Here is a 27,594-nt window from a genome sequence, read left to right as displayed (position 1 = left end):
TTAAAGATCGACTAAACCATTTACAGCTTTAGAAAGAAGTTTTCGTTGATTAATATGTACGCATATATATCTTTTTTTTTTTCTTTAAATATTGAAATTTGTGTTCAGTAAACAAATTTTAACTTAATTATATTTGTCGATAATTTTAAATAAATATTATTTGGCCCACATCTTATTTTACTGAAATGCAGCTACAGAAAATTCAAATTAATGGATTAGTTGGATTGAAGAATAATAATACATCATGTAAATTATTACTATTACAAACATTTTAGTAACGTTCAAGAAATTGATTTCGGAGAATTTGGAAAAGTACATCGTGTAAATTGGAAAAATTTGGAAACTTTCCGCGAAAATGAAAATTTTTATCTATGACAAGATTATATTCGGACTAATAATAAATTGATACAATATGAATAGAAATTTCACAGAATATTATTTTATTAATTTGGATTGTATAATTTGAACATAGAAATTTCTTATTCTGTCATTAAAAAGTAATGTAAACAAATAATTTGCAAAAGCATTGATAATAATTTAACTACTAAATAATCAACTCTAAATTTGATAGTGATTTTTTTTTAATTTAATTAAGATCGTCTACAGAATAAAAGTCAAATTCTAACTCAAGATTATCATAAACTTATCGTTATTTAGTTAGTTGATTTTGCATCTGCTTGATCTCATTTCGTAATCTTTCGATTCTTTCTCGATACAACTCCGCTACCTTTGGTTTCAGTTTGCTCAGTCTAACCTCATCAGCATCTAAGTATCCCAAGAGTTTGTGACACTTATCCTGTGAACAAGTTTGAGAGATATTATACTCAGCTAATTTTATGCCTGCCTTAAACTGTCCAAGTTTTATTGCCTTTTCCATATACTCATGAGCCAATTTTAGACAGGCTTCCGCGTAGTGATATACTGCATCACTGCAGTCTTTATCAGCGGACTCTCTGTAATATTTGAGAGCCTTTTTATTATCTTTAGATACGATATACCCGTTTGCATAGTAATAGCCGAGGTAAAACAACGATTCTTTGTGACCGACATTTGCTAATTCATAGAAAATGCGAAAGGCTTCTTCGCGCTTTTGACTTTGATGATAGCCAACTGCTTTTTTGTATAATCCGGCTTCATCAAGTTGAATGTTGTCACTATCCGAATTTAGTGTTAAATCTTTAGGCTCATCCTTCACAGGATAAACGTCATCATCTTCCAAACACTTGGAAAGCCCCTCATACATTATACTTGCTACCGGGCGGTAATTGCTATCGTTATCCCATGCCTTTTTCATGATATTCTGGTATTTAATTGGAATGTTTTCATCTACAGGTTTCGGGCGGTTTCCTTCCATGACAGAGTCCTCGATTTTTTGGAAGCTCTTAATGTTTGCGTACGGCTTTTCTTGCATAGCAATTACCCAAAGGACAATTCCAAGGCTATTACAAGAATTATAAGATCGTGATACATCAGTTATTGATCGATCCTTTATATCTTAGAAGAAGACCATATATAATTTACCTAAAAATGTCACACTCTTTCGTGTAAGGATTCTTTTTATCTTTGATTTTCTCAGGTGCCATGTATCTATAAAGTATGTTTTATTACAAGCATTATTTATCAGCGGCAAATTCCAGAAAACTGTAACAATCCGTACAATACCTAGCAGCGTCTGCCAATTGAAGACCAGGAACAGTATTATCTTGTTCTCTTCGGCTCAGTTCAAAGTTCGAGAGCTTTGGGCACAAATGTGCATCAAGCATTATATTGGAGCTCCTAATATCATGGTGGAGGATATCTCGATCATGACAGAATACTACCCCATTAGCTATACCTGTAGCGATGTTGACTTTTACATTCCAGTCGAGCCCCGGATTTCGCAACAAATATTCTTCAAGGTTACCATGTTCGCACCATTCAGTGATCAAGTATTGATCGCCGCTCAATTTATAGATACCGAAACTATAAGTAAACGAGGTTATTTAAACGGAGAGAAAAGCACGTAAAGCAACTCATGAACAGCACTTACAATTCTATGACATTTTTACAATCAGCTAACAACTTGAGCATATTAATAATTTTACAAGAATTACTATCACAAGAATCGAGAAGTTTTTGCGCAACGTCCTGTGTGAGAAATTTTTTCTTCGAAATATTACCCCGAATAACTTTTGGCTGATTGCGCAACTCGCTTATCTTTTTATTGTCTAAAATAACATCATTGATTTGCCAATCACTTATTTTCAAATCATCAATGTCAAGTTTCATGGTAAGTATTCGGATGAGCTTTCGAAGTTGCTCCGGTATCTCATCCTTCATTTTCGTAACGATTTGATGCGTGCCTTTCAAGACCGATAAAAAGAGTTCATCATTGGCAGCATCGAGTTTCTTATATAGTATTATAAGCTTTTCTTCAACCTGAATATATGCAAGGTATACGTTGAAACAAAACAGAAGATTTAATAGCAACGTCTTAATTTCACAATAAAATTTACCTCTTTGGCGTTTACAACTTTCTTTGTAAGTATCCAAAGTTTGAATTTTTGTTTACTTTCAGATATCAATTTAATATCGTCTTCAATTTCTCTTAACACTTTTAAATAACGCTCCAGGACTTTCTCGTCTATGTCATTAGCAGATTCTTTCAGAGTCAATCTTGCATTATCTAAGCGCTCTCCAATAAAGGCGCAGAGGGCCTTATTAAACATAGCTTTCTGAATTAAACACGTTATTCTATCAATAGCTGTGATTGCACCGCTGACAACGGGTATTACACCACCGACGATAACACCCGTCGTAACACATATTTCCGTGGCATTAATTACGGCGCTTCTCGTGGTCATTTTAGATTGTAAAATTTTAACATTTGCAAATACTAGAGAAAAGTACATAGCAGTGACCTTTCATATTTATATGATTTTGGTATTTTTGATATCAGATAAAAACAATATTTAGAAAGGCAAACCATCCGTCTATCCGGATAATATATATTGCTTGATATGGATATATCAGCGTTAATCTTTCAAGTGGCTGAATACTACATGTATTGATAACCAATAGAATTGCAACATGTTGCATCTAGCATTGATTTTTATTATTTCGTATATTTGTTTATAATAAGAAAAATGAGTTGACAGTTACACACAAAAAACACGCATACGCACAATGAACGGAAATATAGAAATTTAGTTGAACCGTTGAAGTGTATAAAGTGAATGAAATAACATATCGGTCTGATCAAAAAAATAGTGTGCCCTATTTTTTGTTATGTGTGACATAAATGTCATATAATCATGAGAATTATTGTCGATCCCTAAATATCTTCAACTCCCCGAACAAAACTTTTTAATATGTAATAAACTGAGGAACCGATCAAAAATGAAAGGAACGGATCAAAAAATCTCAAGAAAGAAACCGGGAGAGTTTTATTGCAAGTAAGTTTTATTTGCTTTTATTTAAAAAAAGTGAAATATTATTATTATTATATAGTTAAAAAGTATTACTTTTACGTGTTTGATTTTTTTTTTAATTACTCTAATACTTGTATACAACTGACTAACCATCTTTCCTAAACTTTTTCCAAATAGATTTTACTTTATAATTATCAGAAATTTGAAGTGTTTGAAATAAATGATAGATATATAACAAATATTCTTCATTAATTCGTTAATGATGAATATAGTGTTGTCCAGATTCATAATAGATTTCTTAGGATAGTTAGATAGTTATTAGAATAGTTATAAATTTAATAAGTTTTAATTGTTAAATATTTGAAGATGTGAAGGAATTTTTAAGTCTTTATAATTAAAATAATAATTAAATTTTATATATTTTACGCGAAACTTTTTACGCGAATATCTCCAAAAAAAAAATGGGGGACTTCTTTTGATCAGCCTGGACAAAACATATTTCCAATTTTATTTGGTGTACGACAAAAATTAACTACACATGATCGCATTTGACCTAAAGAAGATGTCTAATATTGTGTAACTGTACATCAAGTTCGCCATATTCAGGGGGCCTTACACAGACAACTTACTTGGAAATTCCTAAAATAAGAAATATCGGCAAGGTGTTTATTTTGTTATGGAATGTTCTTGTGTATTTGTTAATTATGCTTTATTGATTTTTTAGGTAACTTTACCCGCCGATCTTACCGTACTGTTTCTCTGGATGTACTGTATATATTAGGTACGGAAATAACACTTTTTTTTTTTTTTTTTTTTTTTTTTTTTAATTTTTGTATTCATTTTGTCTATAATACAACTGTAATGTGATTAATCATACCCAAAGGTTACATACCTTACTTATTATATCATATCGTACCATACTACTTTATCATATACTCGGGAATATATTGTGTTAGTGCCGGTATATATTAAATCTATTATCAGTTACACCCAATGTTGCACGGTGCTTATTTTTTGCGTCACATTGTATTATTTATAATAGGTATCAAGCAACTCCTGAATTTACTAACATGGACAATACGGAGAATACGGAGTTTAGCGCTGATGATTTTACTTCTCTATTCGACTCCAATGGATTGTTAAAAGATAAGTTAGAAGGATTTAACGAAAACCAAAAGAAGCTTCGCTCTCTTAATGAAAAAGCTAAAGATGTACAAGAGGAGAACTTGAAGCTCAAAAACGAAGTAAAAGCTTGGGTAAACCGGAAAGGTCAAATAAAATTAGCCCAGTCAAATATAGACAATTCTTATCCATCAGAAGTACCTCCTAAGGGCAAGGAAGACGATAAAACTTATCAAGAAAGGTATGCCATAGCAAAGGAATTTATTTCCGGCTGGAGAACCTGTATAGATGAATTCGAAGATTATCAGAAAAAATGTGATGAGTTTGGAAAGCTTTTCGAGGAGACTACTCAGAAAAACAAAGATAGTATTAACAAAACCCTCAGTCAACTTTCGAAATTGAGTAAATTGAGTCTACCAGGTGGAAGCTTTCATCCTCTGATATATCGTCTTTTTAAGCATTCTTATCATACCAAAAGCCGAGGTTGTTGTAACTTGGGTTTTTTCTCGAAGTAAGTTAAATAACGTTCATTGTTAAGTAGATTTGATTCACGTACTCAATCCAAATTATCAAACAATATTCTTATTCATAGACTCAACACGATGTATCAGATAGAGAATCTTTTCATTGAAATCGGTGTTAATCTGAACATATATCAAGATGACATAACTGCAACCGAAGATAAGATTAAAGAATATCGTGAACTGCTTGATAAAACAGTTCTCAAGCTCAATAGGATACGAATGGCTAGGACTCCAGCTTATAGTAATCAAGCACAACAATGCTTTGTATGCAACAGACCATATGTATTTATTAAATGGTGCAAGTTCTGTGATATTGAACAGTTTAAAAAACAGTTCTCCAATTGGGGAAGTGGCAATCCAGAGTTCGATAAAATTATCCATGACTCTCAGCTTTCTATCAAATATCCAAATGGATTTATACAATGGATCCCTTATGAAAAATTTGTTAATGTTGAATTCGTAGGTCGTGGTGCTTATGCGAATGTTTATAAAGCCAATTGGGTTGAAGGACTCGGTACCTGGGATTATGCTCTTGGAAAGAGAGTTCGATATCCAAACACACCTGTAGCTTTAAAAGAACTCAAGAATTCAATACACATCGGTAAAGAGTTTCTTGAAGAGGTAACATAAGCATTTATAAAGACGTGGATAGCTTGAATTATTATATTAACCATTTGTACATTAATTATTTTAGGTCACTGCCTATATCAAGTCATCTTCTAGTACAGTGCTTCGTTGCTATGGTATCTCAAAAAATCCTAAGACTAATGAATATATCATGGTTTTTCCTTACGCCCACGGAGGCAATTTAAGAAATTACATGAAAAAAAGACTGAATTGGTTAAACAAATTAGATATTTTACGACATATTTTATACGGACTAGCTGATATTCATATTAGAGGGTTGGTTCATCGTGATTTGCACCCAGGAAATCTCCTCCATTACCGAAGGACCATTTCTGTGTCTGATTTAGGTCTTTGTCGTCAAGTTGATGATGTAACATCATCTGATGAGATATTTGGCGTTTTACCATTCATAGCTCCAGAAGTTTTAAATGGAGAACCTTACACCCAAGCATCAGACGTCTATAGTATTGGAATAATTATGTGGTTCATTACTTCGAAAGAATATCCATTCTATGATCGTGTATATGATAAATACTTGGCTAGAGAGATATGTGAAAACCTTCGTCCGAAGATTCTTGATGAAACACCACCAGATTACAAGGAATTGATGCAAAAATGTTGGGACAAAGATCCAGATAAACGTCCAACTACTAAGGATCTGTATCAAAAAATATTATTCTGGCTTAATGAGTTCAACAAAACTCCCTTACCGGACACCATACAACAGTTTATCACAAACAAACAAAATTCATTTGACGAAGTACACGATTCTAACGTTGAATATGCGAGTCAATCTGTAAAAACACAAACTATTAAAGATCCCATCATAGAAAAACTGGCAGCGAAAATAAAAAAAGGTAACAGATTCGGGTATTGTTGATATTCGATATATTTATAGTTAAAAGGTTATGTGGTAAACTCACTTTATACAACTTATTGTAGGCACAAATTCTGATAATGATGATAAAAAATATGAAGACGAAGGTAAGATGCTAACCCTTATCAAATTGTTTTTGACGCTGTAATTAACTAATTCATATATTAGCTGACGAATGGAATACAATCCACATTAATGACTACCAAAATTGGTTGTGTAAGTACGATATTTAAGCGATGTGTGTCAAACTTGTTGATTCTAATACATTTAACTATGATAGACGAACTTGATATCATGCGTGATTTCTCCGAAGGAAAAATTGCTTCCATTGTTACTAATGAGATTCCTCAGTTAAATTATGAACCACCACCGCCACCAACGCCACCAACACTGCCGACGCCACCGACGCCATCGACAGGTGAAAATACAACAACGGGTGAAAGTAAGTTATTGTGTGCTTGAATATAGTACGTTGATTTAAAGCATTAAATAACATAATGTATCATTCCTTTAGGTACTTCAGGTATACAAATCACTCATTCACTTGAAGCATTTACGGAATCATTAAAATAAATTCGGTGGATAATTCAATACGGCGTGTCTGTAAAATAAAATTGATTTAACTAAAAGAAAAGAAAAGATATATTTACTTATAAATAAATATAACAAAATATGTTTATTTGCTTTCTATTTAACAAAATTTGTTGTCAAGTTATAATTTTTCAAATAATATATTTAATTTAAGTCCCTGTTCTATCTCCTTTTTCTACGGAATCTCAATGTTCATCAATCCGTCCCGCCCATTTATGTTTAATGGATACTTCTAGTATCGCATCTCTGAGTTATTATCCCAAAACTTATTAATCAAATCTTCCCTCGAAGCTATACTTCTTTGGAAGAGGAAGGGATTATAGATTGTTTCTGCCTGATGCGTCTAAAGCATTCCAGCCATAAAAATATTTATAGTTAATTTTCTTTAATATAGTCATATTTATTGCTGAAATTAATTCCGAGATTAATGGATGGTTTTTTGCGTCGAAATTTACCAAATGGATCAAATCATATTGATGGAATGCCGTTAATCTATCCAATGGGATCACTTGTCATATTTTCATGAAATTTAGCTTGCAAAACTTGTTTCCAGTACAAGCTGTAGCCCAGATACATTTTTATATGCGCTCCATCAAAACCAACCTATCTGAATTTCTTGGTTGAAACTTTCCATTATATGCGAGTTTTTCACCTATTTCCATGTAGGATATTCTAGTGTATGCAAATTAATTGCATGAAAAGCAGATAACCATTCCAGAATCAGTCTCCTATTAGCAAGATGCATGATGTATCATTACTTCTGTAGCATAAAAACGTTTCTTTCTCATTAGAAATGTAGAAATTTTTTCTCCTAAAATACATCAAGCAATCCTAAATACTGTTCTTCTGTAGTTTTGCAGTGCATCTTGATAATCAACAAATATTTCTCAAACAAAACTATTTTGTGTAAATTTAGTAAATAATTTGTACATCAAAAATATACTTCACATCAGTATTTATTTTTCATCAAAAAATCGCTGTGCGAGTGGCGCATTTCTGTGCGGTGAATCAATTGCGCCCCAATCATAAAAGAGTAATAAATTCAACAAAGTTACGAAACATACAATTTTTATTTGAATATGAATTTTGTAACAGTGTGATAGAAATCTAATCTCCAAAACACAATTTATGTATAATTTCTTAAAATCTCAAAAATCATTTTTTCCTATAGAAACGTAATCATGACTTTCTCCTTCAGAGATTAAGGCGCAGTAATATCACTACTACATATTCAATCTCGTCTTTATGGAGAAACTTACCCATTGTTTCACCACAACATTGTCACATAATTTCTCATTCATATAATAATCTACAGTATTCGATATATTAAACAAAATTTGTCCATACAAATATTGTTAATATTTATTATTTTTATACAACCATTACAACAAGTAATCATGAAGTTGTAGCACGATCCTAATATGTTATATATACTATTTCAAAAATTAGGTATAATTGTTATCAAATACTTCATTGAATATTTAGACGACCCCAAAATTGGATATCCGGATTAACGGATCCAGTCTCATATATACTAGCTGAACGATACATAAATGGCATAATAGATTTTTTTATACAATCTGAACTATTAGCCAATCAAACGATTGGCGATTATCACGTGAACATTAGACAAAAAAAAATTCTAAAAAAAATATCAAACTTTACAAACCTAACTATAGAAAAATATTTTGGTTATTTATACGGTTGGATCGGTCCTGGCAAAGACCGATCCTAGGACTGGTCTTCATGGTCTTTGGCTCATGATTTGAGGACCGGTCCGGACCTCTAGTTATTTAAAAGATTTTATAAAATTGGACACACCATTTTAGATTAGCAAGTCCGTGACCAGATAAATATAAATAAACGACTCAATAACAAATTTTCGTCATTTTGTCAGTTCAGTTAAATATATAAAAAGAAGGTTGGGCGGTGATCCTATAACTCTATTTGTGAATTTATTTTAATAAGAATGTTCTTCTTGTATCATCGAAATGAATCTTTATATCACTAGAAACAATTACAATTTGTAGTTGCAGTCATGATAAATTGATAAATGTCATTGAGCCTTTTATATATATCATCGTATTTTATTATTAATTTATTTATTAAATTATTAAATAAAATCATTATAATTACTACTTATGTATTTAAATTATTAAATAAAAAATTATCAGTTATACAACCACCATTGTTTGCGGGAATTGAACATTTACTATCTTTGATTTTTTTTTTGTACGTATGTTTTTTGTCCATTATTGATAATAAAATTTCTAAATTAATTAAATTCTATGCCAAATTCTCACGTAAGTACTGATGAGATATAATTTGTGGTAGTAGCTTTGCGTAATACAAAATATACTATACAAGCTGATTTATGAGATCAAGCTTTACTTCGCGCTTGGTTAATAATTTCAATTAAATGTCTTATTGATGATTTATGCTATTGCCATTAATCGCATCATTTCCAATCGCTTTATTTCCAACATCTTTCTAACACCAAATCAAAGCATTGTCTATCTTTTGAAAAATCAACTTGTCGAATTATGCTCTCGCATGAAAATGATTCAAGGATAATAGGTTTCTTAATATATGCTCTTTCACTTACATAAGAACTTCCACTTACTAATGCATCAGTATTGTCACTAATCTTTTTATTAACAATGGAAGTACTGCCTTTCTTTTTACAGCTTTTTCCTTTTTCGTTCCCGAATACTCTGCTTTTTTCTTTTCGATATAGTAATCAATATAATGTGGAATAATATCCTGAAAATCCCATATATAAATTTGCCTTGCTTGATTCCCGTTGCAAGCATTTGATAGTCATATGAAATTCCAAAGCAAAGAAACCAAATATCATGATGTTCAAATTCCATTTAAATCAATTTGTAATATAATTTTGTTATTATACTTTTATAGCCGATCCTACACTTAGTGTTTAGAATTATAATAATTCCTGTAGCTTCAGTAACAGCAAGTAATGGCGCTCCCACCTCTGGGCATAAAAAATCTGACCTGACAGGTGTACAAATCGTCTCCCTATAGCCTTCCAATAGCATATTATAATGGTAGCACTTGCTGGGAGAACAAGCATGAGGAGGTGCGTAGTAATGACAAATGTGCCATTCAGATCAATAGACCAAGCGCAGCAATAATAATTTTCTTCTTCCTACGATATAAATAAACCAACTAATATTAATATATTAAAACCATAAAAAAGATACACATATGTAAATTCGATTTAAACAACTTACATTTTCGTCCACATAAGTTTGAAATATACTAAGTGCCACTTGGCATCGTCAAAATGGGCAACTATAATCTAGGAAATAAAAAATTATATAATAGAAAGTTAATAAGGGTGATTAAAATGGTGCATTAAGCCAGACGAATAGGATTTTCTGTTTAACACAGTATTCAGAAATGACCTGGTCATTTGACCATTTTTCGGATTAGGAGTCATTTGGTCAAATGACACCCCTTCATTTGGCATTTGGCATTTGAATTATTCGTGAAATGACAAATTCCAAATGATTGGGCTGTCATTTGCGTCCTTTGTTATTTGATCATTTGTCATTAAAATATTTAAAGATTATTGGACAATTTATAATCATGTGATGTACAAAAAAGGAAGGACGTAATCGAAATAATCACAAACAGAATCAATTTCGGAAACTTCGGGAAACTCTGGAGAATGATCACTCTGACCATTTTTTTAGCTAAAGAAATATACTATATAAACTATTTTTTCTACATACAAACCTGATCTAATTTGTGATTTTTTGGACTCTACACTCTTGTTTACATTATTTACATGAGTAAAAACACTCGTTCCAAGTTTTCTCAAAAAATTCTAAAAAATATCGAAAAAACATATCATTTTTCTACCGACAAAGAAGATATATATAGAACTTTCGCTCCTAACGTTAATAATAATAGAAATAGAAAAATGTCGAACATATCTACAACAAACAACGAAAATAGTCAGAAGACAGCCGAGCCTGCTTTGACTTTACCTTCTCGAACTTCCTCCTCCGTGGAGCAAGTCTCTGGGAAAAATTCCTCAGAAACACGTGACTTCAACGCCCATTTACCAACTGCACCAATCATTGAAACGATTAATGATACACAACAACCTTTAGAAGGATCTACATCCATTAACGGTAATCCACCACCAATCGAGGAAATCCCCATGATCGACAACATATTCTCAGCCTCAAATATACAAGCACAAACTTCTTTTGAAGGGTTTATCCCACGAGATAGTTTTCCGCCAAAACTTACAGACAAAGAAATTTTACAAAAACTCAACAACATCTTTGTCGGAGACAAAGACTTTATTAAAGTTAGATCCCTCAAAAAAATGACATTCAAATTTTATATGATATCTGTGTCGACTAAAGACAAATTGTCATACCTTATCAAAACATCACCTCCAGAACTTCAAAATGTTAAAATTTATGAATATACACAACAAAATATAGATACCTTAATTGAACGTAAACTCCAATTACAAGATAACACGATCATCAAAATATTAGATATCCCTATCAATTACGATGTCACATTATTAATAAAACAAATAACTAACGTAACGGGAAAAAGAATCGCAACTTACAAAGAAATTAGAAAACTACCTCAAAAAATCCAAAACCGGAACAAAAATGACAAACCAATTTTTATCAAGCTGAGCTATAAATAACTAATAATTAGCTTTGAAGACAAAGCAGCGGCAGATTACCTATTAGAACAAGACTGGTGCTTAGTTATTAAGGACTCAGTAGCCAGAATCCTACCAGGCAATCCGAAACATCCAATATACACACAACAAACCTCTGCTTTCTATAAAATCACTGGTTTACCTTTAAACACGAACGCAAAAGATTTAAGCCCTTTAGTTACACATCTAAAGGGACGAACGTGTACATTTACTCAAACCTCACGCTCATCATTCTTCAAGAACGCATTTATATACGTTCACTCTGATGATATTAAAAAAGATTACACTACAATCACGGGTACAAAATTTGGAGAATATACAATCTTTATTTTTCCTTACACAAATACCAAAAAAACATGTAATGTATATGGTAGTCACATACACGAATATAAAAACTGTACTAGTACAGATTTCACCTTAGACAAAAATGAACGAAAAATTTTCAAAAAACGTTTCATCATGCGTAACAAGGAATGCATAATGATCAATGAAACAACTAGACAAAATTATAACCACGTCATAAGACTCTCCAGCCAATAATAATTCTGGTAAATCAAACATACAATCTCGCCCTCAACCTGATACACAAGGAAAACAAAAACAATCCTATAATAACATTAAGAAAAACCTGGACGGGACACATCAAAAGTCTACTTCATCCTGGACTCAACAACAAATTCCTTAAGAAATCCTAAACAAAATCGCACATATGGAACAACAAATTACTACTTTAACAAATCATGTTAACGTACTACAAGGTTCCCACCAAACGTTCACGGATTAATACTCATCACATCATCAACAATTGACCACGATTGACACTAACATAGCCTTGCTCACACAGAGACAAGGTAGTCTAGAAAATCAACACAAAAGCTTGATGACACAAATGCAAACACTCATTGACACCTTACAAGTATCACAAACCTCACCCCTTCGACTACAACCAGTCAGAAAAGCCAAGCGTACTAGTATCCCATACAAAAAAACTCCTCTAAAAGAGGTGAAAAAATGGTTCATCCAACCATCTGCCGAACCGGCCATGGAAGACAGTAATGCACTCCCACTCTCAGACGAATATTATACTGAATCTGGGGAGGTCTCCGATACAGGCATCATTGAAAACACATATGAAGCGTCTGAACAAGATACCTCAGGACAATCAAGCTTCATACTTAACCCATTCAATTGCGGTAATAAACCTCAGGTTTAAATTGTGATTTATTCTTTATAATCATAAAGAAATCGGACATAATGTTTGATTCCCCTTATTGTTTTTATCCCAATTTTTTGGTTTACACACATTTCAATTTTCAATTTACTTTAAAAATGTCATACAACAACTTAAATATATCTGACCCCTTTCCTAATACTTCACATTCTTTCTCACAAACTTCCGATCACTTGATCAATGAAGAACACATTACAAATTTGCACGTGATCAATCAAGAAAATATTAATAAAAATTTTTTTATCGATTATATCAAAATAGGCAGCATTAATATTCAAACAGCCTTCAACAACAAACTTAACGACATCATTAATTATTTTGTCGGACACAATTTTGATATTCTTGGTCTATCAGAAACTGGTCTCTTTGGAGATCAATCAAACACTATTATTAACAAACACAAACATCCTACTTTACCTAACAATTTTATATACATAGTTCATGACACTTCTGGTTCAAATAAAGGCTCAGGAGTCGCCATCATGATTACCGATAAAATGGAAAAACATTTACAACATACAGAATTTCTCGAAGGACGTATCATCAATCTCATCTTCGGTTTCAAGAAATCAAAACAACTGAATGTGACTTGCTGCTACCTACCATCTAGCCCTAAGAATGATATCACCAAATCTAAAATCAGCGCTATTTGCGTCGACAAATTGAACAAATTAATTACCAAATCCAACAACACCAAAAATTCATACGCCATTGTTATCGGCGACTTTAATGTAACAACAAAAAATAAATCAGATCCGAATTATCCTTCCATCCGTTTACTTAAAAATAACGGATACAAAGATATGATTAAATATCACCAAGAATCTTTAGATAACAATTCAACTCATAACACAAATAGAATTGACTATCATTTTGGAAATACATATCTATTAGAACAATCAATTCATTCTTATACACAATCGATACCACAATCTTTTTTCAATACTGATCATAACATTGTTATAACCCTTTTAGAAAAAACTTTTTTCGATTCAAGAAACAAACATCTATTTGATAAGTTCATGAATGTCCTTCCTTTCAACAAGCGGAATGAAGAAGCTAAAAAATTCTTCAAATACGACCAAATGACTAAAGAATTATGGTCCTCATATACGAATCGTAGCTGCTCAACATTCAAAAAAAGATTTTCTAAAGAACCACAACAGATTAATAACAAAACATCCTTAAACTGACAATGGGATCTCTTTGAGAAAACATTAATCGAACTCAAAGAGGACATTATACCACAAAAAACTATTAACTCAAATACATCATCAAATATAGATTTGCCTTTAGAATTACGACAGATGAATAATCACGTGATTCTTTTATATCAAGTCAAACAATTTTTAAATCTCAAACATATTAAAATCCGTTTCAAATTGAACTTTACACCCACATTATCAACTTTACATAACATCCCACAACATATATGGAATACCTACTACGAAGGATGGATGAAATACCTCCCTCGCCTTAAAGTCTTATTAGACTTCAACAAATTATCAATTACTTTACCATCAACTGTTACTCCTTATAATTTTGTATCAACAAAGGATGAAATTTACCAATTATATCATACAATGAAGACCGCTTACAAATCTGCGTATGATAAACACCTTTCAGACAAAATAAGTTCTTATGTTATAGAACGTAATGATAATTTACAACACAATCAAACCAAAATGATTAATTCTATTTTAAATCGTAAACCACGTCGTATCGTGCTTGATAGACTTTCATTCATCGACAACAAAGGTGATTATGTATTTACTAATAATCCAGAAATTATAGAAAAAGAAGCCATCAAACATTTCCAACATCAAGCGGGGCCTCCAAATATCAAGGATATTATGAACCTAGACTCCCTGCCACAAGATTGGAAAGATCATTATGATCATACTTTACAAAATATCAAAGAAGAATGGTGGAATAATTTAATTGAACCAATTACTTTAATGGACCTTTCCTCCATTTTTAAAAAATTGAACAACAATAAAGCGCCAGGTCCTTCTAAAATCACATACGAAGACATCACCCATTTACACGAGGAAACTTTAATGATTCTCATTAAAATATTTAACGCTTGCATAACACTTAAAGTGATTCCAAATAAATGGAAACATGCTTTACTCTTTCTGATACCGAAACTACACGATTGGAATTGTAAATTAACCAATACAAGGCCTATAACTCTCTTGGAAATTCCCAGGAAATTGTTAGTCAACATTATCTTGACAAGGTTAAACCAAGCGCTTTCTAAACACCCAATTTTGCAATTCAATAACAAAGCGGACGTCTTAGGCCAATCAACTTTAGAACCACTTATGATTACACAACATCTAATAGAACACGCACGTATTAAGAAAAAACCCATCTGGATCGTATTACAAGATTTATCAAAAGCATACGATCACGTCGATTTACGATTATTGAAATTGGCACTAGAACGGCCAAAAATCCCTGATATTATTATCACTTTTTTTCTTAATTTATTCACTGATAGATATAATGAAATCATAACCACGAACGGCTTGATGCCATCTTATGCAGTTCTCCAAGGCATCGACCAAGGCGAAGTTGTTTCACCACTCCTTTGGAATATATATTATGATCTGATGTTTCATCGTATCAATCAATTGACTCATTCACACTATTCTACTTTTGCGATACAAAAGAAAAATTGTTAACACAAAGATAATGATATCATTCATACATATGATATCTCTGTAGTGGACTACTTAGACGACACTACATGGTTTGGCTCTTCGCAATTACAAATCGAAGAAAAATTATCAATAGCCAATTCTTTTACGATCTTAATAATATCAAAGTTAATATGGATAAATACAAAATTTTAACAAATGATCGCTCCATCAAACAACCAAATATTACCCTTACAATTAACAATCGACCATATGAAATACCCATCACGTCACGCAATAAAGGTGAACGCATCTTGGGCTTATATATCAACGCATTAGATAAACAAACACAAACGATACAAAAGGGCAAACAAATAGTGATGGCTCATTACAACATCATGAAAAACAAAAAATTGACGCATCACCATATACAATATATTATTAACAAAATAGTTATACCAAAATTGGAGTATATTTTTCAACATACGATCCTCAATCTAAAACAATGTCAGTCTCTGATGGGACCATTAAAGAGATTATTCAAACAATGTTTGAACCTTTCATCGAACACAGCGGATAATATTATTTACAACAACATGTTTCAATCTATTAACAACTTCTTTGATATACAAATGAAATAACAACTTAATATTTTAGGTGCACTTTTTAATACACTGGTACTTCGTGAAATAGCGATTCAGAAAATATACAACACGATATTAGAAATCTGGTATTCTACTATTCGGTCCAACATTAATACATACATGGACCATATTGCAAAGCCTACCTACCTAACTAAAGCGTTAGGATTAATAAATCATTATGGATTTTCAATTAATTTCACATTTGATATCAACATTTTAGGAGGAAATACCCCTATACGAGATTATATGTCAGATCTTTCTACCGCTGACATTCAATCTTTAAAAGCCAAAAATATTATCTATATGGATCAGGTCATTTCATCAGATGGAAACTATTTACTTTCATGGCCTGATGTAAAAAGAAACAATAATAACAATTACAGCGGACCAATCCCAACATGGTACAAAAAACTAACGGACAATTATGTACTTAGTAATAATTTACGCTTAATCCACCCTCTTAACGATGTTGTGTGTGACATCAGTAGAACACACAAATCACCTTCAATTATCCCAGCTATTACTATACCTAAATCACAATGGTCAATACACTGGAATAATGTACAAAAACAAGTTATTTTTGGAAAAACTTTATCACAAGATACAGATCGTTCAACTTCAATTTCTTATTTACAACATTTTATACCCCAACAAACCCATCACGATAATAATTTAACACCCAAAAAACAATTACTTGGCCTTATTGCGTGTAAGGGCTGCCTTTTACATTCCTACTATCCGCATGACACTCGTCCAACATACGTTATTGCAATAAGAACACAAAAATTATTGTTATTTAATATTTTTAAAAAATCCTCTTTTGAATACAAATCGTTATTAGAATATTATAATCACCAAACTTTCGTAGTAGCTACGAAACCTTTTCATACTCTTAGACATATTGCGTATGAACATTTTATAAAAATAGATAAATCCCCTTTAAATACTTCTTCACAACGTCCTTTAGACGTTACTTTAACACCAAATACTTCTTCACCCTCGAATAATATAGATAATCATATTGATCACGCTTTAATTTGCCACCCAGATCTCAAAATAGAATTAAAATCTTGTGCCAAAAAACTAGAATCAGAAATTTTATTAACATTTTATACAGATGGTTCCGTCCAGTATATTGGCACTACCCATAGTATTAGTGGATACGGATGGACCCAGGTTCAACCTTTTACACCGCGAATTAACTTCAAAGGATCTACTGTCTTTTTCCCTTCCTCTTCCAAAAGTGAAAGTATGGGTATACTCACGGCACTTATAATATCTCCTTTCAATTGTAGAATCAACATTTATACTGACTCAGCCAATTGTATTAATATTTTCAATACGCGTATGCAATCAGGCATCGTCAGCCCACGACAAAAATTGAAGCAATCAAATTTTTTAATATGGGACTTAATCTTTTTCTTAATAAATGAAAAACACCTTGAATGGTTAAATTCTAATGATCATGATGCTCTGTGTAGCATCAAAGTTTCTAAACAACAAGGAAACAGAATTAAAAAATGTAATTTTATATATCTGACAATTGATATACAACAACGTAATTATCCTCGTCTGTACTCTCTCGGTAGTATACCATGTATTGAATGCGCTTATGCTCGCGATGATAATGTACACGTGGGCTTGTGCAAGGAACACTCAAATCAAATTATTAATATATTAACACAAGCTGCTCATGATTTACAAGAACTTATTATAACGAATACTAAAGATGCAGGTTTCGATTTGGATGATACTATACGTAGTTCTCCTCTTTTTAACACGACCTTTGATGATATTTTACCACAATCACACCCAGGATATTTACTTATACATCATTTGGTCCTGAGTGACCTTACATTAATTTTTTATAATTATATTAAAGACAAAAAATTACGATTTTCTTTATTTTTGAAATTTTTTTCAACTTTAATGTCTTCAATTGATACACTTATTTGGTCACGTCGTGCTTCCTTAATTAAACAATGGGAAAGTACTTTATCCATTACTAAAAACAAAAAAAGATTTTATAGACAACGACAAAAGAAAAGAGCTCCTCCTCCTCCTGCTCCAGACGTTTCCACTCAAAATTCATCTCCGTGTCGAAATTATAATCATCGACACGTTGCTACAACTCCTTATTATAGGGACGGTATCTTCCATGATCATCACGCCCATATTCGTTAAATGACAAGTAATTATTTACATTCGGGACTTATAGGGATAATATAGGGTTCAATAATATAGATTTATTTCTTATTTTACAAAATAGTTTTCTAAAATATGTCTTTGACATTAGATAGTTTATTTTTATTTTTTATGGCTCGACTAGTGCTATTAGGTGGGTGTTCTTGGAAAAGTTCTTGGTTCTGACTCGTATTCACCTATATCTATAAAGGACAGAATTTGTCACGCTTCGGGGTGGCTTGACGTGTAGTGATAGAATTACATATAGACTCATTTTATGTTGTCCGCGTAATTGAATCTACTGTTTCGCTTTTCTGTTTTCTAAAAATAAAAATAAAATAACAGAATCAATTTCACCAAAGTATTTATTTTTTACTGTAATCTGAAAATAATAAATAATACAACCATAATTATTAAAGTGATAATATTTGATATGTTATTTATTATATATAATTTTATTATATAATTATATGCATAAATAAATATTATGGCCATCTTATGATTAAATAAAGACAACAATTATATATAAAAATGGTGAAAAATGGAATCCACTACATGTGTTACAATTAAATATTTTATTGCAAAATTAATTAACTTTTATCTGTGTGGATAAAATGATCATTAGTGAAATAATTATAATAATATTATTATTAACAAATAATAACCTGTAAAAATAATAACAAAATCACGTGATTAAAAATCTTTACTACTATTGGAACTTTTTTGATTATATATATTAAACCAATTTTGTTTTAATATTTTTGTTTTCTTAATTAAAAATAAACAAAATAATTAATAAAAATTCTCAGAATATTTAATATTTTTCAAATGACTTAAATGACAGGTCATTTGAGTTGCAAATGACAAATGACAAATGACTTGTCATTTGAGTCATTTGTTCATTTCAAGTCATTTGCCAAACACTGGTTTAACAAGAGTTTTATTGAAAAAAGAGAGGGGGGAGAAAGGGTTAAAAATAATTTACAAAATTTTTTAAATTATTTTTTACTATTAAATATTAAATTTTGAAAATATGAGGAAAAAGTAAAAAAAAAAAGATATCTAAAAATTAGATTTCCATAGTGAGGGGAATATTATATAAAAAAAATTTTTTTTTAATATGTATAGTAAGAGACAAATTTTTGAGAGGGAGGAGAGAAGATCTAAAAAAATTAATGAATTTTTGCTTTTTTGGTGTCTATTTAAATTAAAATTTTGGGGGGATTTTGTTAAACGGAAAATCAAATTGGTCTGGCCTTACATTAAACCAATATATTTACATTACGTTCACCAATAACAGTGAAAAATTTACGCCATAGTAAGAAGTTTTTGCCAGATCCTTTCTTTTGCAAATGTAATTTTAAGAAGAGTTACAGTATATGCGTTTTAATAGTTTTAATAAATAGTAAATTTTAAATCATTTAAAACAGTATTTCTCTAGTTTCATCGAATAGAGGTTGGAACTGACCAAAAAGCCTTAATTGATTAATAATCAATTAACCAAGGGCCCTAATCGATTAATAATCGATTAATATTAAAATATTAAAAATTTTTTTTTTGACCACAGATTGCACCAAATTGTTTTTGATCATACATTTAGTTATAGGAAAGTCTTATTTATTATTATTATCATTAAAAAATTAATACAAATTCTTCCAAGTTCGGAGAACATGTGACCAAAAATCACAGCTCTGGGCTGCATTAGATAATTTGACCAGAATTATGGGTTGATAATTTTAATCGATTAACCAATTTTTGAGATACCTTAATTGATTAACCGTCTTAGTCGATTAATTAATTGATTAACCTTAATCGATTCCAAACTCTATATTCGAAATGAAACTACTTTTATTTATTACTAGAAAACAGAAGTTTGAAATGCTAAATGACTGTAAATTACACTCTTGACTAGTGCTTCGATCCAGGTAGAAACCGTTATCCGGATAAATTAAAAAAATTATCCAGGTTTTATCCAGATTATCCAGTTCAGGTATAAATCCAGATATATCCAGATAGAAACCAAAACCTGGATAAGATTAAATTTAAAAAAATTTTTTCATTGATCGATCTTAACAAATAATATCAGTGGCATTAACTTAATTAAATTTTGACTTGATATTTTTAACGAAATTAGTGATATTTTATTAATTTTAAATAAAATAAAATTTTAATTTCGGCTGGCACTACGAATTTGCCTGAATTATGTCAATTTTTTGAAAATTTGAGAAACATAAAATTTTGCAATAAATACATTATCTGTTATTATAAATATAAAAACACATTAAAATCGTAAAATAATGGAAGATTATGCATAAACTAATTATTTTTATTAGATTTATATACTATTTTGTAATATAAAATTAATCAATTCAACCTAACTATTAGAAAAAATCTTTTTTTTTAAATCATAAATCAACAGTAATTTGGGCCAAACATCATATAATGGTGGCCAAAATTACAAAAATCCCAAATTTTGTTTAGCTGGACCGGATACTGCTGCCTCTTGACAAATATCAATTTCGCAAAATTCGGGCTGGCATTATAGATGGCCTGAATTACTACCGACCATTGAATATTCTACTAGTAATTTTAGTATGATTTTAACAAATGGTAATTTAATAGATAATAATTTCAATAAATAAGTAATTTAAATGATTAAAAAAAAATTTTTATAATTTTTTTTATCCGGATAACGGGTCAAACCGGATGTTTTCTATCTGGATATTTTATCCGGATAAAACCGCGGTATCCGGATAGCTATTTTTTTTTTTCGGATATCCGGATACCGCGGTTTCATCCGTGCATGGATCGAAGCACTACTCTAGACCCTTTATGCAGTAACACAAGAAGCATTTAGAAGTCACGTGGTGAAATCAATATTCCTTACATTTTTTTTTTATTCTTAGGCCACTCCAATTTAATAGTTTGTTTAACGTACCCCACCCCCCTCATTTTTGAAAAATTTTTAAAAATAAACAAACATATGTTATATCACGTGACTTATAATAACATCACCGATCTGTATAATATTTAAAAGAATTTCTTTCCAGTGTAATTGAATCTACCAAAGAAAATGGTATAATTAATAAAAGTAATATATGTAAACTTATTAATTGCATTATCTGTAATAAATTAAGATGTATTTTTAGTAAAAATGCATTGAGTGATAAAGAAAAAACTATGTTTATTTTTAAATGTTTACTTAATTTGACCCCCTCCCCCCCCTCAATTTTTATATAAAGTTAGGACGTTAAACAAACTATCAAATTGGAGCAGCCTTACTTTAGAAAGGTAATAACTATGGCCAAATTATACGAATAAAATACAGAGGTTACGTGACCCACCCTTCGATATAGTTCTATGCTTACATTTTTTTATTTTATTTTTATTTTAATATTATGACAAGAACAGAGTAGTGTACAAAACAAAGATTGCTAACCTTAAAAGGGCAGCTGGATATTCAAGAATATAAGATACCAGAAATCGGAGAGATAAATAAACGGTTCACTTATAAACGAAAATTATGAAACATTTATTTCATGAGAAAGGATACGATTTCTCATAATGGTCTCAATTCTGATTGTTCGGGATTTTGATCGGGTTTGAATTGATGATGAAATTGTGACCTGATCAGTTTCATTTTAATACGCGCCCTCAAAAAGTTTAACATATCTTTATGGTATTTCTTATTTGCCATTTTTAAAAAAGAAAAATATTTTATCATACGAAAAATAAGGTGACCGTTCATTGCGTTCAATAAGCCGATCAAAGTACTCAATTTTGATTTGATCACATGATAGGATTGGTTAATGGATTTTCGATCAAAAAACCCGAACGATCAGAATTGAACAGGCCTAGTTTCAATTTTTTTCAAATTATGAACGCCGCGAAAAATTATTTCTTCTTTTTTAGATAAATACACTACTTCTTATATTTATTTTAACAAACAAAAATACTGTAATTTGTTTTTTAATATACTGTATTGTATAAATAAATGAAATTCATTTAAAGATTAACATTTAAGATTATATAACATGTTAATCAATAATACCGTACAAATATTGTTAAAGATGATTAATGAACTTAAGTATCATTCTTGTATTTGTTCTTTCCCTTCTCTTTGTGACTGACTCCAAGACAATTTATACCTTCACCGTTCACCGTCGAAAAAGTTGGGAAAAATAAATTAGCTGCAACAGTAACATGGGATGGAGTTAACAATAATGACACTCGTATGATTCTTTTATTTATACTGATTGTTAAAATGAAAATTTTTCATTAAAAAAAATAAAAATCCTCTATGCTCCCTTATATATGATCCTATCAAAGCTGTTAGACGTTAATAATTTTTTTCAGGTAAATGATCCTTTTCATTTCTTTTTAAAAACTATTTAACTGAAAGCTAACTACATTTATTTATCAGAATCTTGTTTTTAGTGAAAGTAAACTTCGATCTAACCGTTTATATATCGAGTGTTGCTGTGAGTTGTAGATGTGACATGGATACTAATATAAATTTTGATCCGGATGAACGTTGGACACTTGATTTTTGGTTTTGAAACACCTTAAAACACAAAATACATCTACATAAAATTTTTTTTTATTGCTTTCCATATTTTAATAATAAACTTAATTTTCAACTAATATAAATCGCACTGTTTTTTTTTTATTTTATACATATTTTCATTGCTACAAAATTTAAATATAATGACAAAGGGTAAAAATAAAAAGAAAAAATTTAACTAGTTGAATGACTTGTTTAAAGAACTATAATTTTCTTTTCTTTTTATCATTACTATTCATAATCTTTATATTAGTTTATGATCCAATAAAAGAAAATACTGCAGTATCAAATGATAAACTGCGGAAAAGGGATAAAAAAAAACTGGTCAACGATCATTGACTTTTAACACTTAAAGATCATCTTAAATCGTTTTTACATGAAAGTCACTTTACTTTTTTTGACTTTCGACGATGAGATCTTGATACGCTATGATTTTTTTTTGAGCAGTAACCAAATCGTCTTGTAAAGAAATTACTTTTGATTTTAAAGAGTCAATTTGGTTATTTAGTTTGGCACATTCGAGACAATCAATTTCTAATTTTTGCTTTTTTTTCAAAGAAAAAAAAAAGTTTATTATCAATATTATTGAAATAAAACACAAGAAATAATTAAGCACCAAGTACCTTTTTAGATGGTATTTGAGTTAAGTCTGTTACTGGAATTGGTGTATCATTCTTTGATTGATCCGAAGAGGGCTTCAAAGTGGTCATAGGAATTGAAGAAGTAGAAATCATCGAAGCAGAAGAAGCGATCAAAGTTGAAGAGGTCGAAGAGGAAATTGAAGAGGTTGAAGAGAAAGTTGAAGTTATTGTTGAGGACTGAGGATTAATCTAAATGTAAATAAAAAGAAATATAGGAAATTAGAAGAGATATAGAGATAAATTTTAACCAGGAAACTTACTTCTCTATATTCTATAAGTTTTTTTGATCTAAACTCTCTAGCTTCGGAAAACTTCATCACAGTCTCGGATGGGCCAAAATACTTTTTAAGTTTCATTTTATGAAAAAAAACGCATGCGTCTTCATATGTGTTACAATGAACAACTCCGTACCTGACATTATTAATTCTGTTAATCAAGATAATCAAGAGACATAAAATATAAATAGACACTACTTACCCATGGTCAATACTTTTATTGACGTGAACGAATGGAGGAGCTTCTATAGACTTCAACCACGCTTCGATTTCTTCGGCTGAAAGACTGTGTATATTTCCACTGAAATATACACTATGATTATCTTTTCCACATCCATGACAAGCGATCGGTTTTTCTTTTGTACAAAAAAAGGATATTAGTATACTTGCAATAAAAGTCGATAAAGATGACGATAAAGACGATAACGATAAAGACGATAAAGACGATAAAGACGATAATGACGATAATGACGATAATGACGATAACGATAAAGTCGATAAAGACGACTATAAAGACGATAATGACGATAAAGACGATAATGACGATAACGATAAAGTCGATAAAGACGACTATAAAGACGATAATGACGATAATGACGATAATGACGATAACGATAAAGTCGATAAAGACGACTATGAAGACGATAAAGACGATAAAAACGATAAAGACGATAAAGACGATAACGATAAAGACGATAACGATAAAGACGATAAAGACGTAGATGAAGCAGTTTCTTAATTATAAATCAAGCAAGGTACATAGCTTCCGCTTCTTCGCTTGCAAAAAACATACTAGTAAGGTTTTACACTTACCATTCGACATCCTTGATAATTACGTTAGTAAAAAAAAAAAAATTCAAAAGAAAATTTTGTGGAAAATTTTATGTATTTATTAGTTTTTGTTAAGAGAAAAAAATATGAAGCACCTTTGAGAAAGTTTGGGTCTTAAATACATCATGAATATTTAATAATAAGATAGACTTCTTGTTATGGCGATAATTTTTTCCGTTTCCCTTGTTAACCTTGTTAAGGAAATCAATGCCTCATAAAAATCAACTCAGTTTGATTTATTGTTAAGAAATAATTAGATAGACTCCGTTAATGATGGCGATAATTTTTTCCGTTTCCTGTTAAGGAAATCAATGCCTCATAAAAATCAACTCAGTTTGATTTATTGCTTAGTTATGGCGATAATTTTTTCCGTTCTTTTGTTAACCTTGTTAAGGAAATCAATACCTCATAAAATCAACTCAGTTTGATTTATTGTTAAAATTTCATAAGAATGACCTCATTTTATTATGCTGCGCGATCGAACAGAGAAAGCGTTCGCGAGTTAACAAGACAGAGTAACGTGACTGACATTTTCGGGTTTTATACTGTTTTTTGTGAAATTTTATTGGTGCAAACTAACGTATGTGAGGACAAGTGAGATATTCGTATAAGCCACCGCATCAAAAAATTTACAAAAATCTTTGTTTTCGAACATGCCAGAACCTATGGATAGGGATGGGTCGATTCGACAAATTAGTTCAAAGAATACGATATTCAAAATAATAAATTTTATTAAATGATATCTTTATTATTATTAAATGTTCGTTAATATGATTTAGTTATATAGAATAATGTTCGCTATTTACAATGTTATTGTTATCAGTTATTGTTACTGTTACTGTTAATTGTTCACTATTTATAGTAATTAAGGAACTTTTACCAAATTATCCATCCAACTTTTCGCACATAAACTTGCCCTCGCCGTGGTATAAACGATTCCGAGTCTTTGTAATCGCATTTCAGCGATCGAAAACGCTCGATCTGATACGACGCTCGTTGCTTGTATTGTTAAAGCCATTAATTTTTTTTCGCTTTAGGCTTATGACGTTTGAGATAACAATTATTTAAGTTTTCATGTGGAAATTCAACTGTTTATTTATTTAATTAAATTTATTATAGAAAGATTGACAATTTGTAATAACAATTATTTGTTTTCATGTGGCGATTTCAACAGAACACAAATATATCGCTTACTGTTACAAAATATAATTAAACGGTAGATTTGATAATCATGATATATTGACAAATGACAAGTATTAATTTAGTATACATTTTAAATTTTATTGTTTGATAAAATAAGACGAACAGAACCGGTTTCAAACCGACTTTCAAAGTCGACTTTCGGAGTCGACTCTCATAGAACCATTCGTTCCGTTCGCGCTGCTCGGTTCGGCTTAAAAAATGGTTCCGACGTTTGGCTCCAAAACCAACTCAAGTCACTCCATTTGGAACTTTTTCCATCCCTACCTATGGACCTTAAATATGACACAAAAATATTCGTCATAAGTCATCGCAGCTAGTTATTAAAGTCTTTGCATCTCTAGCCATAACCAATTTCACATGGGTAACGAAAATTAAACACTGTTGCTAGTATAATTTTCGTTTAAACTACATGAAGGTACTGACAATATATTATTAATAGAAATTTCCGATAGGACTGACTATGATTTCGATGAATCATAGCGTAGAATAATGTACCAAGTTTTTGAATTAATAATTCGGGGCAAAGTTGCGTTATTAACAAAAGCTGACTCTACTGCTTTCAACTATCCATGTGATGATACATACAAAGATACTTTTAAAGCCTAACAACTGGCATTTTGTTTCCTTATGTTTTAATGGTAACAATGGAAAAGCGTCCGATGTTGTGAGCATCCAGTACTTGTATACTGTAATGTTTAAAAGTTCTCGTGCCTTGGGTACAGAAAATAAGTAAAGTTACCAATAAAATTTATTTGGTTGCAAAAGTTGGAAGATATGTTGTTAGCACTGTCGTCAAAGTGTTCTCACTTGATAAATCAATCGAGCATCAACAAATAAGAGGAAATTCTGTATCCTCTTCGGTCAACAATTAATCGAGCATCAACAGACAGGAGAAACTTTCGTGCCATCAGTCGACAAATTAATCGAGCATCAGCAGATATATATATACAGGAGAAACTTCTTTGCCATCAGTCAATAAATTAGTTCAACATGAGGAAAATCTGTATTCTGCAAGGAAATAATCACTACGCCTATTTATCAAAAATATGGCCATTCTCGAGTTTATTCGTCTGAAACCGAAACGTTGTGGGTGTTATTTGTCAAATTATTCGATTACGAGAAAGCGCAATTTGGATCTAAGTTTACGTACAAATCATTGGCATGCGATTCAATAAAATTGGATTTAAAACAACCAGGCAAACGTTGTCAAATTTTTCATGTTACTGTTCCTCAGTCGAAAACAAAAGAACTATTTTGGCTTGGATTAACAAGAAGTCATGTGATCATTACTTTGTATAAATATTTCCTTGCCAATATAATATTTATGACGTGTATAAATTAGTAGTATTTTTTCTTTTGATGTAATTTTATTTAACAAGATTGTACATTATTTTACATCAATAAAAATCAGTAGGTAGTATTCAGTACTAGTACGAATTTGCAAATCTGTACAGTACGGTTTGATCATTTTTTACTAGTACGATAGAAGAGGTATTGAGTAAAATATG

The 27,594-nt window shown here is 30.8% G+C and overlaps 6 protein-coding genes across 6 annotated transcripts; 4 read left to right on the top strand and 2 right to left on the bottom strand.

Moving 5' to 3' along the window:
• Window positions 1-649: 649 nt before the first annotated feature.
• On the bottom strand, window positions 650-2,843 carry OCT59_011510 (uncharacterized protein; the record flags this gene model as incomplete). Its single annotated transcript, XM_025328165.1, has 5 exons — window positions 650-1,439; window positions 1,522-1,587; window positions 1,663-1,962; window positions 2,030-2,418; window positions 2,496-2,843. The coding sequence occupies 5 exons, from the start codon at window positions 2,841-2,843 to the stop codon at window positions 650-652; spliced, it is 1,893 nt and encodes a 630-aa protein (XP_025167821.1).
• A 1,392-nt stretch (window positions 2,844-4,235) lies between these two features.
• OCT59_011509 (uncharacterized protein) lies at window positions 4,236-7,254 on the top strand. Its single transcript, XM_066133784.1, has 8 exons — window positions 4,236-4,371; window positions 4,453-5,043; window positions 5,125-5,677; window positions 5,751-6,540; window positions 6,626-6,667; window positions 6,729-6,776; window positions 6,841-7,002; window positions 7,075-7,254. Exons 2-8 carry the CDS (start codon window positions 4,481-4,483, stop codon window positions 7,131-7,133), a joined length of 2,217 nt encoding a protein of 738 aa, XP_065989110.1. The 5' UTR covers window positions 4,236-4,371; window positions 4,453-4,480; the 3' UTR covers window positions 7,134-7,254.
• Window positions 7,255-11,097: 3,843 nt separating this feature from the next.
• On the top strand, window positions 11,098-12,553 carry OCT59_011508 (uncharacterized protein; the record flags this gene model as incomplete). Its single annotated transcript, XM_066133783.1, has 3 exons — window positions 11,098-11,647; window positions 11,870-12,166; window positions 12,393-12,553. The coding sequence occupies 3 exons, from the start codon at window positions 11,098-11,100 to the stop codon at window positions 12,551-12,553; spliced, it is 1,008 nt and encodes a 335-aa protein (XP_065989109.1).
• A 3,955-nt stretch (window positions 12,554-16,508) lies between these two features.
• OCT59_011507 (uncharacterized protein) lies at window positions 16,509-18,572 on the top strand (the record flags this gene model as incomplete). The annotated part of the gene is made up of 2 exons (XM_066133782.1): window positions 16,509-16,930; window positions 17,870-18,572. The coding sequence occupies 2 exons, from the start codon at window positions 16,509-16,511 to the stop codon at window positions 18,570-18,572; spliced, it is 1,125 nt and encodes a 374-aa protein (XP_065989108.1).
• Window positions 18,573-23,524: 4,952 nt separating this feature from the next.
• OCT59_011506 (uncharacterized protein) lies at window positions 23,525-24,133 on the bottom strand (the record flags this gene model as incomplete). Its single annotated transcript, XM_025332742.2, has 3 exons — window positions 23,525-23,680; window positions 23,760-23,966; window positions 24,038-24,133. 3 exons carry the CDS (start codon window positions 24,131-24,133, stop codon window positions 23,525-23,527), a joined length of 459 nt encoding a protein of 152 aa, XP_025167817.1.
• A 123-nt stretch (window positions 24,134-24,256) lies between these two features.
• OCT59_011505 (uncharacterized protein) lies at window positions 24,257-24,791 on the top strand (the record flags this gene model as incomplete). Its single annotated transcript, XM_066133781.1, has 2 exons — window positions 24,257-24,259; window positions 24,426-24,791. 2 exons carry the CDS (start codon window positions 24,257-24,259, stop codon window positions 24,789-24,791), a joined length of 369 nt encoding a protein of 122 aa, XP_065989107.1.
• Window positions 24,792-27,594: the final 2,803 nt, after the last annotated feature.

Source organism: Rhizophagus irregularis, chromosome 2, assembly GCF_026210795.1.
Source record: "Rhizophagus irregularis chromosome 2, complete sequence".
Lineage (NCBI taxonomy): Eukaryota > Fungi > Glomeromycota > Glomeromycetes > Glomerales > Glomeraceae > Rhizophagus > Rhizophagus irregularis.
This window is presented reverse-complemented; position numbering and strand designations above follow the sequence as displayed.

What these genes read in the sequence shown, in the direction of transcription:
- OCT59_011509 (XM_066133784.1), top strand. Translation starts at nt 4,481, where the DNA reads ATGGACAATACGGAGAATACGGAGTTTAGCGCTGATGATTTTACTTCT. An exon ending in AACTTGGGTTTTTTCTCGAA is followed by an intron (nt 5,044 to 5,124) that starts GTAAGTTAAATA and finishes TCTTATTCATAG; the next exon opens with ACTCAACACGATGTATCAGA. An exon ending in GTAAAGAGTTTCTTGAAGAG is followed by an intron (nt 5,678 to 5,750) that starts GTAACATAAGCA and finishes TAATTATTTTAG; the next exon opens with GTCACTGCCTATATCAAGTC.